The 16,617-nt window shown below is 42.2% G+C and overlaps 1 protein-coding gene across 2 annotated transcripts in view; it reads right to left on the bottom strand.

The window, feature by feature from the left end:
• The window catches only part of Gldc (glycine decarboxylase), a 119,568-nt gene that overhangs the window by 54,813 nt on the left and 48,138 nt on the right, over nt 1-16,617 (bottom strand). For both annotated transcript variants that reach the window (XM_008831097.3, XM_029562519.1), the window contains 7 exons: nt 16,322-16,427; nt 12,953-13,092; nt 11,983-12,063; nt 9,044-9,141; nt 8,487-8,571; nt 8,276-8,317; nt 6,505-6,647 (listed from right to left, as the gene is read on the bottom strand). In XM_008831097.3, coding sequence (XP_008829319.1) covers nt 6,505-6,647; nt 8,276-8,317; nt 8,487-8,571; nt 9,044-9,141; nt 11,983-12,063; nt 12,953-13,092; nt 16,322-16,427 — 695 coding nt within the window. The remainder of the gene's footprint in view (nt 1-6,504; nt 6,648-8,275; nt 8,318-8,486; nt 8,572-9,043; nt 9,142-11,982; nt 12,064-12,952; nt 13,093-16,321; nt 16,428-16,617) is intronic.

Here is a 16,617-nt window from a genome sequence, read left to right as displayed (position 1 = left end):
TCCCAACCCCCATAGGCCTGCTGGGAAGGCCGCGGTGTCTACCGTGACCTCATGGCTACACAGCAAGTGCTTTAACCACTGAGCCATCTCCCAAGCCCAACTTCAGATTTTTTTTAAAAGCCAAAAGCAACTTCCTCAGCTTTAGAAGTCGAGTGAGCCAACAATAATTCCAGCTTGCCTTTCACTTTATGTGCCCCTGGTATGTTAATTGCTGTTGCTGTCTGCCTTAAACACTGTATCATAATTTTAACCCAACAATTTCTGGAGTGCATCTGTTGTCTGCTATTGAATGATTTTAAGAGTGGTAAAGAATTCTGGGAACAAGCTGAAGAAAGCCACGCTGGGATCAATAAGAAATAGGAAGGCAAATTAAATATTATTTGGATTCCTCTGCCAGGCTATAAATGTCCCTAGGGTTTGTGGTTTGTTTTGGAATATTTTCTCCAAGAAATTTTCCAAATTAATTTTCAATAGTACCCTATCCCATTTTTTAAAAAAAATTAAAGTTCATGGAGCTGAAGAGATGGGTCAGTTCTTAAGAGCCCTTGCTTGCTACTCTTGTAAAGGACCCGGATTAGAGTCTTAGTGCTCACAATAGGAGGCTCATAACCACTTGTAACTCTAGTTCCAGAGGATCTGATGCCCTCTTCTGGCCTCCATGGGCACTGTACTCAAGTGGTATAAGCAGGCACACATATACATAAAAGTAAATACAAATTAAATATAATAAAGTTTGTGGCTTTGGTTCCAAAATATTTTATTTATTTATTTATTTATTTATTTATTTATTTATTTATTTATTTATTTATTGAATACTGACTACCATGTCAGCCTCAAAATCAGGGATTTTAGGGCTTGGGAGAGAGCTTGGTTGGTAAAGTGTTTGCTGCATAAGCATAAGGGCCTAAATTGAGTCTCCATTCACATAAAAAGCCAGGGATGGTGGTATGGACCTGCAATCTCAGCACCGGGTGGGTAGAGACAAGCAGATCCCTGTGGCTCACTGGCCAGCCAGTCTACCCTAACCAGTGAGCCTCACATCCCAGCAAAACCCTATTTCAAAAACCAAAGTGATGGCTCCTGAAAAATGGCATCCAGGGTTGACTTCTGGCATCCACACACATGCACATGCAGCCCCACCCAACATATGTACCCACATAGACACACACAGAGAGACATACACAGACATACACACACCTAAACACAATGCTCAACTCTTACTTTCCCCTAAGGCATTCTGGCAACCAGAGAGACCTTCTGGTCTACCTTGAAATAATCCTTCAGAAAATGACTCACGCTTACAGTATTTATGGATCTCCGTAAGCCAAGTTCTCTTCAGACTCCAAAGAGCTATTGCCTCACCCCAGGACTCCCTACCTCTGGTCTCCAGGAGCTCTTCTACCTGATCCTAGCTGCCTGTTGGTCCATTCCTCCATTCAGGACCCATTCAGGCTACCATCTTCCTTTAAAATGCACAAGCATCTATTCTCTCCGGCTTCATTACAGTGCTTGGTATCTATTTGCAAAAGATCATACCAGCTAGGAACAAGCTTCAGAAACGGTCACCACACTTCCTCTCATCCTGACACTCACTCATAGCTTCTGTGGACAATTCTGATACAAAATGAAAGCGTCTTAACTGAAGCACTGTGTCTCCCCACTTGAGGGTAATCTCTGTTGCCAAAGGGCTTGACTAGAGGAGGGACAGGTCAAAAGTACACAGTGCCAGAGAGTTACAGCCACTAAGAGAGGCCTTCAGCCAATCTAAGACACAAGATACATCTTCAGCTTTCTTGTTTCTCTTAGGGACAAATAAGACACATGTGGGCCAGGTGTGATGATGTGTGCCCTTAGTCCCAGCAATTGGGAGGCAGGGGCAGGCAGGATCTCTGTGAGATTTAGACCAGCGTGGTCTACATAACAAGCTCCAGGCCAGCTGAGATTACAGGGGATACTATCTCAAATAACAATAAAAACAGCAATAAAATATGATGCATGTTTCACCCAGAGTCCTCAGTAGGACAGAGCTCTAGAACCCTCGGAGGCAGTGATAACTTGCTGAGTGGTGCGGTCCTTTCTGCCTGTTTCACTTCTGAGGCTCACTGCTACACTTCCTTGCCATGCTTCCTAGGATCAGCTCCCAAACAAACTTCTTGTAATTAAGTCTTTGTTTCTGGGTCCGCCTCTGGGAAACCCCAAGAAAGATACAAGCATATTGAGAAACAAACAGCATTTTTGACAGATAGCTGTCAGCATTCAGGACCAACTAGTATCTGGGCCAACAGCATAGAATTTCCAACACAGATTTTTTTTTTTCTTTGTAGCTACCCAAAGGTCATACCAGTGTAGACAGCACAGAAGAAAATCAGTCTAAACTGTACCATAGGAAATCACAATAGGAATGGATACCACATTATCCATGCTGACAAAAGGGTAATATTTACCAGAGTTAAGGCCAAGATACAGAGCACAAGACAAGATACAAATTCCTCATGATAGGAACAAAAAGGTTTATTAAGTTGTTTGTGTGCATACAAGGACACTCTCAGGAGCTCCAGTGGCACAGCTGGTTAGCTCAAGGTACTTATACAAGAACACTATAAACAGAGTGAGAAAAAAAAATCCATAGAATAGGAGAAAACTCTCGTTATTCATATATCTAAGAAGGGATTAATATCCAAAATATCTAAACAACCACCACAATTTCACAACAACCAAAACTTCCCAATAGCCTAGTTAAAAATTTGTCAAAAGACGTGATAGGGAAGCTGCACCAATGAAATCTCCACTGTATAATAGTCTAACGAAGTCCTCGTAATGACATGCTATTCTGGATAGCTTTAATTGTCAACTTGACACACCTGGGTATGAGAGCCTCAATCGGGGAATTGCCTCCATTGAACTGGCCTTTGGCCATGTCTGTGGAGTATTTTCTTGATTTTTGAGTGATGTAGGAGGGCCCAGCCCATTGTGGGTAGTGCCACCCCTGGGCAGGTTGTTCTGTATTGTATAAGAAAGCAGGCTGGCCGGGCATGGTGGCACTCGCCTTTAATCCCAGCACTCTGGAGGCAGAGGCTAGCCTGGTCTATAGAGCAAATTCCAGGCCAGTTGGGGCTAGAAAAAAACAAACAAACAAAAAAAAAAGCAGGCTGAGCAGGGGCTAGGAGAGCAAGCCAGTAAGAATCAGCATTCCTCCACGGCCTGTGCTCCAGCTCCTGCCTCCAGGTTCCTGCCCTGATGCCCTGAGTTCCTTGGGCTCCCTGATGAATTGTGACCCAGGAGATATAATTCAAATAAATCCTTTCCTTCCCAAGTTGGTATTGGTCAAATTGTTTTGTAACATCAATAGAACACATGCCAGGTGGGTGGGGGAAATGCTACAGAGTCCCAGCTCAAGATGAAGAGCTACAGGCAATCAATGGATGCTGAGGGAGGGAATCAGCTTTCTTCAGGGACCAGCTCCCTGAGAGGTTATCTAATCCCAAGTGGACAGCCCTAAACACGGGTACACATGAGCACCACTAAATGGACTCGATGCATTTGTGTGTGTGTGTGTGTGTGTGTGTGTGTGTGTGTGTTTTAACAATAATAAAGAAGACAGGAAATTGAGAGGGAGTGGGGGACATGGGATGAGTTGATGGGGAACTGGATGGGATAGAAATAATGCAAGGACAATATTCAGGTATGAAATTCCCAAAAATAAAAAAAAATTAAAAATTGGATAAAAGACTTGAATAGACCTTTTTTCCCTAAAGAATATATATAAATATCCAGTAAGTGTATGAAAAGATGTCCAACATCACTAATCATTAAGCACATCAAAATCACACTGAGATAGTAATTCACACCATCAGGAAAGCTGTTACTTAAAGACATGTAGAAGACAGCAAGATGTCTTCCTTAAGATGTGGAGAAATCAGGAGCTGGAGACATGGCTCAGCAGTTAGGAACATTTACTGTTCTTATACAGGACCCAAGTTGAATTCTCAGCACCCACATTGGGTAGCTCATACTACCTATTTTAAGAGAGTTTCCCTGCAGTCCCAGCTGGCCTAGAACTTGCTATGTAGACCAGCCTAACCTCAAGCTCATATAAATCCACCTGCCTCTGCCTCTTGAGTGCTGGGATTAAAGACATGAGCCACCACACCCAGCTTAATTTTAATTTTTAAATTATATTTATTTACTTATTTAGTGTGTGTGTGTGTGTGTGTGTGTGTGTGTATACATGCTCTTACATGCCACTGTGCACATGTGGAAGTCAGAAGACAACTTGCTGAAGTCAGTTCTCTCCTTTTACCATATGGTTCCTGAGATCAGGACTCCTGGAGATCCTAAACTCAGTCATCAGGCTTGGCGGCAAAGCACTTTTACCTGTTGAGTCATCTCGCCAGCTCATTGTCAGGCATTTTGTAAAGTCATCATGTGACTCTTATCTCAAGCCAGGGATGGGAAGGCAAATGTCCCCCTTTTAAGGGATCTTTCTGGGATCCCAGCTGACCACAGCCCACTGCCAAAGCTAGTGAGTTAAAACAGACACTGAAAAATCGGATCATCTTCCAGCACTAGAGGGTGAAGATTCTTCATTTTTCAACATTTAATAAGTGCATATTTTTCAAAAAGTTTCAATGAAGGTACACGGGAGCCTGACTTTTGTGGTATTGATTCCTTCTTTATTCATGAGTTTGAGGGGCTGTTACAAGTGCCACATTCTTTCACTTATGCCCAATCTTTAAAGGGCTTCTGTGTTGTAGGATATATTGTTTTTACAAAGTGCTTGTTTTGGTGTGTACGAAGAGGAAGCAGGACTTGGTTAGGATGTGATTAGGATGTCATTCCTCTGTCTCAGAAAGTGAGACAATAAATGATCTTTTTTAGTATGAGCTGATTTCATTATTCTGAAATGGGAACCATGTACTACTAACCAGCCCACAGGGGATGCAATGCTGAGGCTGATGGGCAGCCACATATGAATACAGGAGTCAGACTCTGACCAGGCTCTTCTGAAGGGGCTTGTGGGAGTCGCCTCACACACTGATCATCGTTGCCACTTCCCTTTCTCTGCCTCTCCTGCCTCTCTTCACCTCTCTTTCTGTCTCACTGTCTCTTTCAGAATCACATGGTTATACCTTAAAATAACTTTCCTAACCCCTAGGATGGACAGTGGGGCCCAGGAGATTTTGCTGGAGGCTTCTGCTTCTGAAAATCACTATTCTCAAAGATCTTATGTCACAAATAAAGAGACCATGGCTAAGACGGGTGTGGCAGCACATGCAATCCCAGCTAAAATGGGTACGGTAGTACATGCAATCTCAGCACACAGATAGCTGAAGAAGAGAACTGTCGTGACTGTATGGGCTGCCTAGACTACATAGTGACTTCCAGGCCCGACAGAGCTACAAAATGAAACCAATTTTCAAAACTCACACACACACACACACACGTACACACACACACACACACACACGCACACACGCACGCACACACACACACACACACACACACACACACACACAGAGGGCCACCAAGATGGCTTAGTGGGCAAAGGTGCTTAAGGCCAAGCCTGACGCTCTGCAGCACCTGCATGGTAGAGGGAAGGAACCAACTCCTACAAGTTGTCCTCTGACATCCACAGGCACAGAGGGGCATGTGCCATCCACCCCAACATGCTAGTCTTGGGAATGGATCTCAAGTCAGGCTTGGTTTCAAGCACCTTTATCCATTGAGCCATCTTGCTGGAGCCTAGAGTCTTGTTCTTCTTTTCTCTTCATTTTATTTAGATTTATTTATGTGGGGTGGGGAGGCAACACACACACCAAAGTTTGCCTGTGGGAGGGTGGGTCAGAGGACAATTGTAGGAGTAGGCTTTTTTCTTTCACCATGTGGGTCCCAGGAATCCAACTCAGGTCATCAGGCTTGCCTGCAAGTATATTTACCAACTGAGCCATCTCATCAGCCCCCAGAGTCTTCCTATGCAGTATCATTGACAGATGTTGTAGTCAACTTCCAAAGAAGTTGAACCATATCTCCCAACATTGAGACCTATGTTTTCCCTCCCATGTTCAATCAGGGCTACTGACAGAATGTTATGAAAGTGATACTGTGTAAGGTGAGAGACTAGGCCTAAGAGGTTTGCAGTTTCTGCATTGTTTTACTTTGGAACACTCTACTTTGAACTCAGGTACCCTGCTGTCTGTGAGGAACCCCAAGGAACAACAGAGAAAGGTTCGCGTGGGGGAGGAACAAGGCCCTAATCACCATTCTCAATTTCTGTCCCAGTAAACAAACCATCACCAAGTTTCAAGCTATGTGAATAAGGGCTATCTTGGACTTCTGGCCAACCCACCCCAGAGGAGTCTAACTGTTCACTGTTCAGTTAACAGAGTGACATACAATAAATGATTAAAAAACAAAAACATGGTAAGTAGAAATGAAAAGTTGCTATTTTAGGGTACATGTTCAAAACTGATTAAAAAAGACACAAGAGGGGAAGAATCCCTTTACCTGTTAGGCTGGAAAGAAACTTGGTCATAGCCTGTGAGCTCGCACAAATCCTTCTCAAGCTCCTGGAAAAGCTGCTGGTATCCCTGGGCTTGGTCCAGAGGCACAAAGGGGTGGATGTTGGCAAATTCTTTCCAAGTAATGGGCTGAAGAACAGGAGAGAAGGAAAAGAAGACGTGCACACTTCAATACTAACAATGATTCTAATGACAATGGTGACATCCTGACACTGAGAATGACACCAATGATCGGTGCACTTAGACATCTGCATTCCTTTAGTTCTCCACATGATCTCACGGAATAAGTACTGTCACTATCTTCGTTATACAAGTGGGACAGAAACACCAAAAAGAGAGCTTACAAAGAAAACAAAGGCCCCAGAATAGACTTATATTCATGAAACAAGGAGTTCGTATGCAATCTTCCATGTGTGCATATTGTTCTCTTTTCACTGAGCAGAATAAGTCCCAGACACAAAAGTAAACAGGAAAAACCCTTCCTTTCAGAACACAAAATCAGTTCCTTTGCCTGACATGATTTGCAATATAAGAGAATAACCCTAAGAAATAAAAGAAGTAAGTAAACTTTGCCGAAAAGGATCTTGGCATAGAAAAGATAAGCATCAACTAGACCATGTTATTCAAATTCCTGTTGACTCAAGGAATAAATACAAGCCTCCAATTCCCTGCCCTTCTGGCATTATGAACGGACTTCTAGAAAGAAATCCATTTGTTGGTTTGATTTTTGGTTTTTCAACTCAAGATCCTGCTTTAGCTTTTCAAGTGCTGGGGCTACAGGCAAATACCTGTCCAAAGTTTACTTTAGCCTTCTTGTTCTTCTTTGTTGTATTAAGAAACAAACCAGAGCCTCATGAGTGCTTGGCAAGTGCTCTATCACACAGCCATACCACTAGATTTTTAAGTAAGTTATTTATTTTACATGTATGAGCGTTTTGCCTGCATGTATATAAGTGCAGCATGTACATACAATGCCCATGGAGAGCAGAAGAGGGTGTCAAATCCCCCGAATCTGGAGTTACAGATGGTTGTTAGCCACCATGTGGGTGCTGGGAACTGAATGTGGTCCTCTGCAAGAGCAGCCAGCGCTCTTGACCACTGAGCCATGTTTCCAGCCTAATGCTTAACATCTTAATTGTATCTCTGAGGTTAACAACTACAAATTGATAAAAATAAAAGTTCTAATAACCCAGATTATTTTAAGGAAGGGTAGAAAAGTATCAGTACTACTCACCCAATTATTTTAACTAAAAATGTAATTTTATAAGGCCTGCAAGCTGGCTCAGTGGGTAAAGATGCTTGTCAACAAGCCTGATGATTTAAGTTTAAATCCTAGGACCCACATGGTAGAAGGAAAGAACTGATTTACACAAGTTGTTCTCTGACTACCACATACACACATGTGCACAGACACACAAGAAACGGAGGAAGGAATGAAGGAAGTGAGGGAGGCAGGGAGAGAAGAAGGGATAAATAAATAATAAATAAATAAATAAATAGGTGATTTTATATTGCTGGCATAGTGGCACATGTTGGTAGACTCATTTACTTGGGAGGCTGAGCTGGGAAGATTGCTCCTAACAATGACTTCAAAATGACCCTGAGCATATGAAAACTTTGTCAATAATAACAAAATTGCTGAACAGCAAGGTAGGGATCACTGAAACAGTAACAGTGTGCGTAGGTTTTTGTCATTCACTCTGTACAACCTGAAAATCTGTCCCTAAGTACCCACTTCATAGACATGACCTACTTACCGTGAGTTCAGAGGAGCTATTGAGCTTCATGGTGCAGGAGCCCTTGAGGAAGCACATCCAAAATGCATCACGTTAGTGATTTTCTACAGCCCACCTATCAACCCGCCTATCTACCCATGAGCCACCCCTTCTTCCCTTTCGCAGTGTATTAGATATAGCCCAAAGGAGTAGAATCAAGACAGATGTAAGAAGAAAGGCTCCAAACAGCTACCAGTGGAATCATGCTGTGAACAAGGGAGATGTCTTTGTTTTCTAGTTTCTTCATATACCGGACAATATTGGTTTCTGAGTGATAGCTGTGAACAAAATACACACGGCGAAAGCCAATTAAATTAGAGCCATGTTCATCCTCATCCAAAACAAGAAACATCAAGTTCCACCTCCAAAATATAGAGCAATTCTGGTTACAGGAAACATGTCACCTGTCCATCACAAAGAAGGGCACAGACCCCTGTGGACCTCAGAGGATGTCAGACACAAGAAGTTACTTGTGAGCATGAGAGGCAGGCTGGGAAGAAGAGGACAAAGGGTTTCTGAAATGACATCAGTGTGGCGAGTGCACCTCCAAATTCCCCTCTCCCAGAAAGCACTAGCACAGCAGAGCTACCAGGAGACATCAGGTGTGCTTGTGACTCACATCAGCAACGGGGACCTTGTGGTGTGGATTTATTAGTGAGTCCTGGCTGAGTGGCAGTAGCTCAGACCCTGGCCTGGTCAGCATCAGAAGCAGCTCCTGCCTAAACTCTCTGGTTCACTAGTCACACAAACCTGTTGAACACCTGATGCGTGAGGAACGGGCTGGTTCTCTTGAATACAGACCCCGGGATACCTCTCCACTCCTCTCCCATGCTTTCAGCCACCAGTTCCTGCAGAAGAGACCAGGGAACTAAATGACAAGAAAGTCCAGGCAGCTAGACTACAAACCAAAAATAGAATGTATTCATTTAAAAGCCACAAAAGCCGGGCATGGTGGCGCACGCCTTTAATCCCAGCACTCAGGAGGCAGAGGCAGGTGGATCTCTGTGAGTTCAAGGCCAGCCTGGTCTACATAGTGAGTTCCAGGACAGCTGGGGCTACAGGGAGACCCTTTCTCAAAAAGACAAAAAAAAAAAAAGTGCCAAAACTAGTGAAGTCTTAAAAGAAAATAAAGGGACGTCTATGGAGGACCGATGCATGATAGAAATCATTTCTTTCCCCCTTTTTTTCTAAAAAACACCAGGTAGACCTTCACTTGGGTGTGTGCCACCACACATACCTTTAATCCCAACTCGGAGGTAGAGGCAGGTAGATCTCTGTGAGGTTGAGGGCCAGCCTCAACCTCAGGGTCTATAAATCAAGTTCCAGCAGGCTGTGGCTACAAGGAGACACTGTTTCAAAAAAAACAGGGGGCCTGGAGATATGGCTCAGTGGTTACGATCACTGGCTGCTCTTGTAGAGAGCCTGGGTTGGGTTCCTAGCACCCACGTAAACAACCAATGTGTATGGTGCCCACCCATGTGGGTAGCTAACAACCGTCTGTAATTTCAGTTCTCTCTTCTTACCTCCTTGGGCACTGCATGACATGGGTGCACTTATATACATGCAAGCAATATACTCATACACATAAAATAAAATTAGAACAAAACAAAAACCAAAAAAACCAAGATCTTACTATGTAGCCTGGACTGGCCTGTAAATCAGAGATCTACCTGCCTCTGCCCCCGAGAGCTTAGATTTTAAAAGGTGTGTGCCAATATGTCTGGCCTTAGAAGTAGTTTCTTAAATACTAGACCAAAAGCATTAGCAGCAAAAGAAAAAAAATTGATGAATTATATTTCATTAAAATTAAGAACATTTTGGGGGTGGGCTGGATAGATGGCTCAGTAGTTAAGAGCACTTGCTGTTCTTGCAGAGGACCTAGGTTTAGTCCCCAACATCCATATGGCAGCTAATAACTGTTGGTTTCTCCAGTTCCAGGGGATCCAACATCCTCTTCTGGCATCTGTGGGTACTGCATACATGTGGTACACTTATATACATGTAGGCAAAACACTTATACACATAAAATAAAAATAAAAACATCTGACGGGCTTGGGATGTAGCTAAGGAGGTAGACTGTCAATGTGCAATAATATAAATCAGATGTGATAGCACATATTTATAATCCCAGCACTCAGGAGGTAGAGGCATGAGGATTAGAAATTCAAGGCTGTCCTTGAGACTCTGTCCCAAACTAAAAACCAAACCAAAACAATGAAAAACATCTGAATTTTGGGAGTAGCTCAGGACCAGATCACTTGCCTGGCTTATGCAAGGTGTTGAGTTGGAGGTTAGCACCACACAAAATAAAGAAAGCAAAGCAAGGAAGCAAGAAAAACCTGGAAGGTAAGGGGCGTAGTTCAGAAGGAAAGAACTTCCTACCATGTGAGGTCCTGAGTTCAATCACTAGCACAACAAAATAAATAAATAAGCAAAAATAAGAAAACATATTCATCAGTGAGAATATAAAGAGAGCCAAGGAAAGCAGCTCAAAAGAAAAGAATAAAATGTTTGCAAATCATAAGGGATCTAGAACACTAATTAAATATATGGTCTGTGGCTCAAGCTAATTCCTCCCTCAGCTTACAGCATGATCATCTTGATCATCTTGATTCCTATACGGATGACGTTAGTACCCCTCAAATGTGTACAGATCAATAACTGTAAGGAAACAGTACAGTGTAATACAGGGAAGGAATTTATTTAATTCATAAAGTTCAAAATTAGGAGAGTATTGTAAAGCTTCTTGGTAATTTATAATTGGCGTTTGGTGCTGACGTCCTCTCTCAAAGTGTCCAGACAACCAAAAGACCATCAGTCAACACTGTGGAAGCCATTTCTACTTCTACAATAAAAGCTTTCTCACATTGATTCATCCAACAAATATTCCCTGAGTAATTCCCATACATCGAGCAGTGTAGAGTGTTATGATTAACATCTTGACTCAGCTCTAGGTAGCTACTGGCTCCTCTTTCACTTTCACCCCATAGACTGGTAACCGTGCTCCTTACTTAACCCTGCTTCTCCATTATTGTCAGTTAGTCATGTACAACTGCTTAAGAGTCACGTGGAATCTCTTTCTTCCTGGCCTGTGTGTTTTCCCCAGGGTATGGAGCACAACTGAATCCACCTTCCTCAACAATACCATGGTGGTACACGACAGCCCATCTTCCAGATCTCAGTGTTGTAACGGATCCACGCTCTGGTGAGGACCTCATCCACTCTGCTCACAGTCTCCTTCAGAGGATGCCGGGCTTGTGTGTCTGGATCCTTACTGAACTATATGCTTAGTGGAGGCAGAATCCATGTCCAATTTGCCACCATACCCTCAAGGCATAGCACAATACTTGGTACATATTAGGTCCTCAATAATTATTTATTAAATGAATGAGTATCATAACTTTCTCAGAATTGAAAAGAAAACATAATGCCAATGTCACCAATCAGGGTCAAAACACCACTAACAATCCATGGATGCACGAGCCGGGCTGGAGTTCTGTGACAATCACCTTTAGCTATCAGCAGCCACAGATGCAGGAGACAAGCAGTAGTATAATTCGAACAGCACAGGCTGGCTAATGTAACACTTGGGCCCTTGTTCCTTCACATTCAGACCCACAAGAAGCAGAGCCACCCTAGACACCAAGTCCAATAGACATGATGAGAAATGCATGTTTTATTTTACTTACTGCGGATGACTCACAGCCAAAAATCCATAATAAATCATCTAGATCCTTCTCATTGACTGTTTCATCCAAAGAAATACCAAGCTACAGAAATGAAAACAAAATAGAAATCATCAGCTCCAAATTCCAGATCACTGGAGGAAGCTATATGGGAGATCAAAGGGGAGAAAGTGGCTGGGCCTGGCAGCACACGCCTTTAATCCCAGCACTGGGGAGGCAAAAGCAGGTGGATCTTTGTGAGTTCAAGGCCAGCCTTGTCTATTTAGTGAGTTCCAGGCCAGCTGGGGCTATAGGGAGACACTGTCTCAAAAAAAAAGGGCAGTGGGGAGAGAAAGTGCTGGTCAAACTTCTCATTCATTCCCAAACATAAGGGAACTGGCTATGTCCAAGCTTATCCTTAAGGGAAACTGACTAGATGACTAGACCTTCTCAGACTTCACAATGTTTAGTTTGAAAAGCCACCTGTTAGTGTAAACACTAACAGTCCAATAACTAACTTCAGGATGTTGCCATGGGAACTAAATAGGGTTAACTTTTTTAACCCTTAATTTATTATATCAATTATCAGAGACTTAATCATAAACAGTCCCACATATGAAAAGATAAAGTCTTGAGGAAAGCAGAGAACAATTTATTCTTTTTTTGGAAAAGGTCACAGTAGAGCAAGTCAATTAAACTGCTTACAGCTGGGCGTGGTGGTGCACGCCTTTAGTCCCAGTACTTGGGAGGCAGAGGCAGGTGGATCTCTGTGAGTTCAAGGCCAGCCTGATCTACATAGTGAGTTCTAGGACAGCTGGGGCTACAGGGAGACCCTGTCTCAAAAAGACAAAAAAAAAAAAAAAAAAAAAAAAAAACAAAAAAAAAACAGACTGTACCTAAAAGCCTTGATGTTTGTTGGACAAAAAGGAAAGCCTTAGTGAGAGAAGTCAAGGTGATATAAAGAGCTGGTAAAAATATCAAATATTTGACTTACTGTGCCATCCTCAAAGAGTCGAAAGTTGATTTGTCTCTGAGCTGCTCTGTCCAATACCTCCTTCACGGAGCAGCCACACTGAACCTTCAAGGTGTCAAAGAACAAGTTGTGCTGGAGTTGGTGTCCAGCTCGCTTGAGACCTAGACAAGACAGAAAATCCACTAATCTCTTTCGGAGTTCTGGGCCATACTCATTGACATTTACACAAGTCAAGAGGTAACTCTTATCATAAGTTTGTTCCCTCCTGACCAGTGTTTTAGTGGCTGCTTTAAAAATGAATTAAAGGGGCTGGAGAGCTGGCTTAGCAGTTAAGAGCACCAGTTACTCTTGCAGAAGAAATGGGGTTCAGTTTCCAGCACTCAATCATTCATAACTCCAGTTCTAAGAGGTCTCACAGCCTCTTCTGATCTCTGTAGGCATTATACACAAAGGTGCACTTACATGCAGACAAAACACTCATAGACACAAACGTTTTAAAAAAGAATTAGATATGTTTATTACTATGCTATAGAAAATATTGAAATACATACCCCCCCAAAAAGAAGTAAAATCATCAGCATACCATCCAGAAATAAGTACTATTTATAATTTAGTATATATTCTTTTAGAAATCGTGTGTGAATGTGATCATATACACATAGATCTTTCAAAAATAATCTTCTAAAAGAGTGTAATGAAATTTTATTACATTTTTTAAAAAAAGATTTATTTTAAACTCTGTGTGTGTGTGCACACGTGCATGCGTGCATGAGTGCAGGTACCTGAGGAATTCAAAAGAGGGTATCAGATCTCCTGGAAGTGGAATTACAGGAGGTTGTGAGCTGCCCAATGTGGGTGCTGGGAACTGAACTCAGGTCCTCTATAGGAGCAGGAAGTGCTCTCAATCACTGAGCCATCTCTCCAGCCCCTTTATTACATTAAAAAAAAAAATAGCATATCATGTCTATAATCCTAGCACATGGAGACTGAGGCAGGAGGATATTGACAATTTTCAAGGCAATCTGAGCCATATTTCATGTTCTAGGCCAACCTGGGCTACAAAGTAATAGCCTGTCTAAAAGAAAAACTAAACAACAACAACAAAAAAAACGTCGTGATCACTTCCATCGTCTTTCTCTCTCTTTTCCTTTCTTTAAGATAGGGTCTTGCTGTAGCACTGTCTGACCTGATATTTACTATGTATACCTGTCTGGCCCTGAACCTGTGGCAATCCTCTTGTCTCAGCCTCCCTAGTGCTGGGATTATAGGCATGAGCCACCATATTCAGTCTCATCTTTGCTTGTCTATAGATCAGTCCCCATATAATTATTTAATACAGCATCAAACATTAATGTACTATAATGTAATCACTTGCTACTGAACACAGGCTATTTCCAAGACTGGGCTGCTTTTGTAAACAAGGTTTCAATGGACACATCTTACATATTTATCTAATTATGTCCTTTAGCTATGGTCCTAAAAGTGGAGTAGCTGGATCAAAGTACAATCTCAAAGTTTTTTGTTTTTGTATTTTGCATCTAGATACTGAGAGCCAACTACACCTCTTCATGTGTGCGCATGTGTGTGTACATGTTTGTGTACGTGTGTACACGTGTGTACATGTCCATAAAGGCCAGAGGTCAATGTTCAGTATCTTCTTCAACTTCTGTCTACCATATTTTTTGAGATAGGGTCTCTCATTGATGCTAGAACCAATTAGTTCAGCTAGCCTGACTGGCAAGTCCCAGGGGTCCCTCAGTCTCCACATTCCTAGTGCTGGCATTACAGTGGTGTGCTGCCATGCCCACCTTTTTACATGGGATCAGGAAATCTGGATTAAGGGCCTCCTACTTATGAAGCAAGTACTTTACTGAGTGAGCCATATTACCAGCTCTAATTTTAAAGCTTTTAAAGAGGTAGCTGGGCGTGGTAGCACACCCTTTGATCCCAGCACTCGGGGGAGGCAGAAGCAGGCAGATATTTGTGAGTACGAGGCCAGCCTGGTCTACATAGTGAGTGCCAGGCCAGCAGGGGCTACAGGGAGACGTTCTCTCAAAGAAACCAAAAAACAAAAAAAGTTTTTAAAGATGTATTTATATGTATGTGTGTTTGCCTGTGTGATTTTATGTCCACCATGAGCATGAAAAGCCCATAATGGCAAGAAGAGGGCAGATCCCCAGGAACTGGAGTTACTGGCAGTTAGTTGTGAACTACATGTGGGCTGGGATTGAACCCAGGTCTTCTACAAAAGCAGTAAGCGCTCTTAACTGCTGAGCCATCTCTCCAGCCACCAATTTTAAAGTTTTAATATATAATGTTTAACTGTCACCCAAAAAAGCTATGTCAATATGGTATCAACATTCCTCTTAATCTTTATCAAGGTAAAGGGACAGGGGCTGTGGACATAGCTCAATGGTAGAACATTTGCCCATCATGCACAAGGTCTTGGATTTGATCCCTACCTAGCACCACAAAAAATTAGGACAGCTGGGGCTACAGAGAGACCCTGTCTCAGAAAGACCAAAAAATAAAAAAATAAAAAAATTAAAAAAATTGAAAAATTAATAAAATAATAAAATAGTTGGGGGTTTGGCCTGGGTTCTATCCCTAGAACTCACATGGTGGAAAGAGGAAACCAACTCCAGTAAGTTGAACTCTGGTTTCCATGTGTTCACCACTGTACATGTACCTCTCCACCACATACTAATAAATAAATGTAATATAATTTTTAAAAATAGCCAAGCTTGGTGGTGTACACCATTAATCCCAGCACTCGAGAGGAAGAGGCAGGTGGAGCTCTGTGAGACCAGCCTGGTCTACATAATGAGTTCCAGGCCAGCCGGGGCCATAGGAAGACCTTGTCTCAAAGAGGCCAAAAAACAAAATAAAAAAATGAAATAGTTGGACATAATGACACATGCCCACATTCCTAGCATCAAGGTCATCTTCAGCTACATGGTGAGCTGGAGGTTAGCAGGGACACATTAGACATAGTATCAATAATACCACCAAGACAAAACTGAACAAAAAGATAATGTTTTGCATACAATGCGATTGGGGAAAATGCTATTGTTTTAATTTAGGCTTCTTGGATTAACAGGGAGAGTGAAATTACATGTGTCCACTAGCCATATATTCATATAATTATTTCTTTTTAATGTTCACCTTTGCTCATTTCTATCAGAATCTTCATCCTTTTTGTACATAGGGATGACAGAGAGTGAAAACTATCTATCATAAATACTAACACTTAGTTCATCATAGGTACTGAAAATATTTTTCTGTTTCTTATTTCACCTATAATTTTGCATTCAGGGTTGGGCAAACACCAAGTTTTCGGTTGTACTTACTCATGTTTCAGTCTTGTTATGCCAAACATAATTGACTTACCTTCAGACAAAATCAAAGTGGCATTATGAACCCTTCTAGCAATATGCTTCAACCCGTGGGCACCATGGTAAATGGCAAACATAGAAGCCATGTTTGCCAAAAGGGCCTAAAACGAGAAAGAACATTTAAAGACTCAGTCATGTGCAACAACGTGATAGAAGACGGATGGAAGGAAAAGATGCCTGACTTGGGATGCCCAAATTGAAAACAGAGAGAAGCCAAACAATACACTTTCCTCCCTCTCTATAACAGTTGGGAACTATTTATAGTAGCTTGCTTGACTATCTGAGGGTAAA

The sequence above is a fragment of the Nannospalax galili genome, unplaced genomic scaffold, assembly GCF_000622305.1.
Source record: "Nannospalax galili isolate Female #2095 unplaced genomic scaffold, S.galili_v1.0 scaffold175, whole genome shotgun sequence".
Taxonomy (NCBI): Eukaryota; Metazoa; Chordata; class Mammalia; order Rodentia; family Spalacidae; genus Nannospalax; species Nannospalax galili.
Note: the sequence above shows the minus strand (reverse complement) of the source record. Positions and strands in the feature narration are given on the sequence as shown.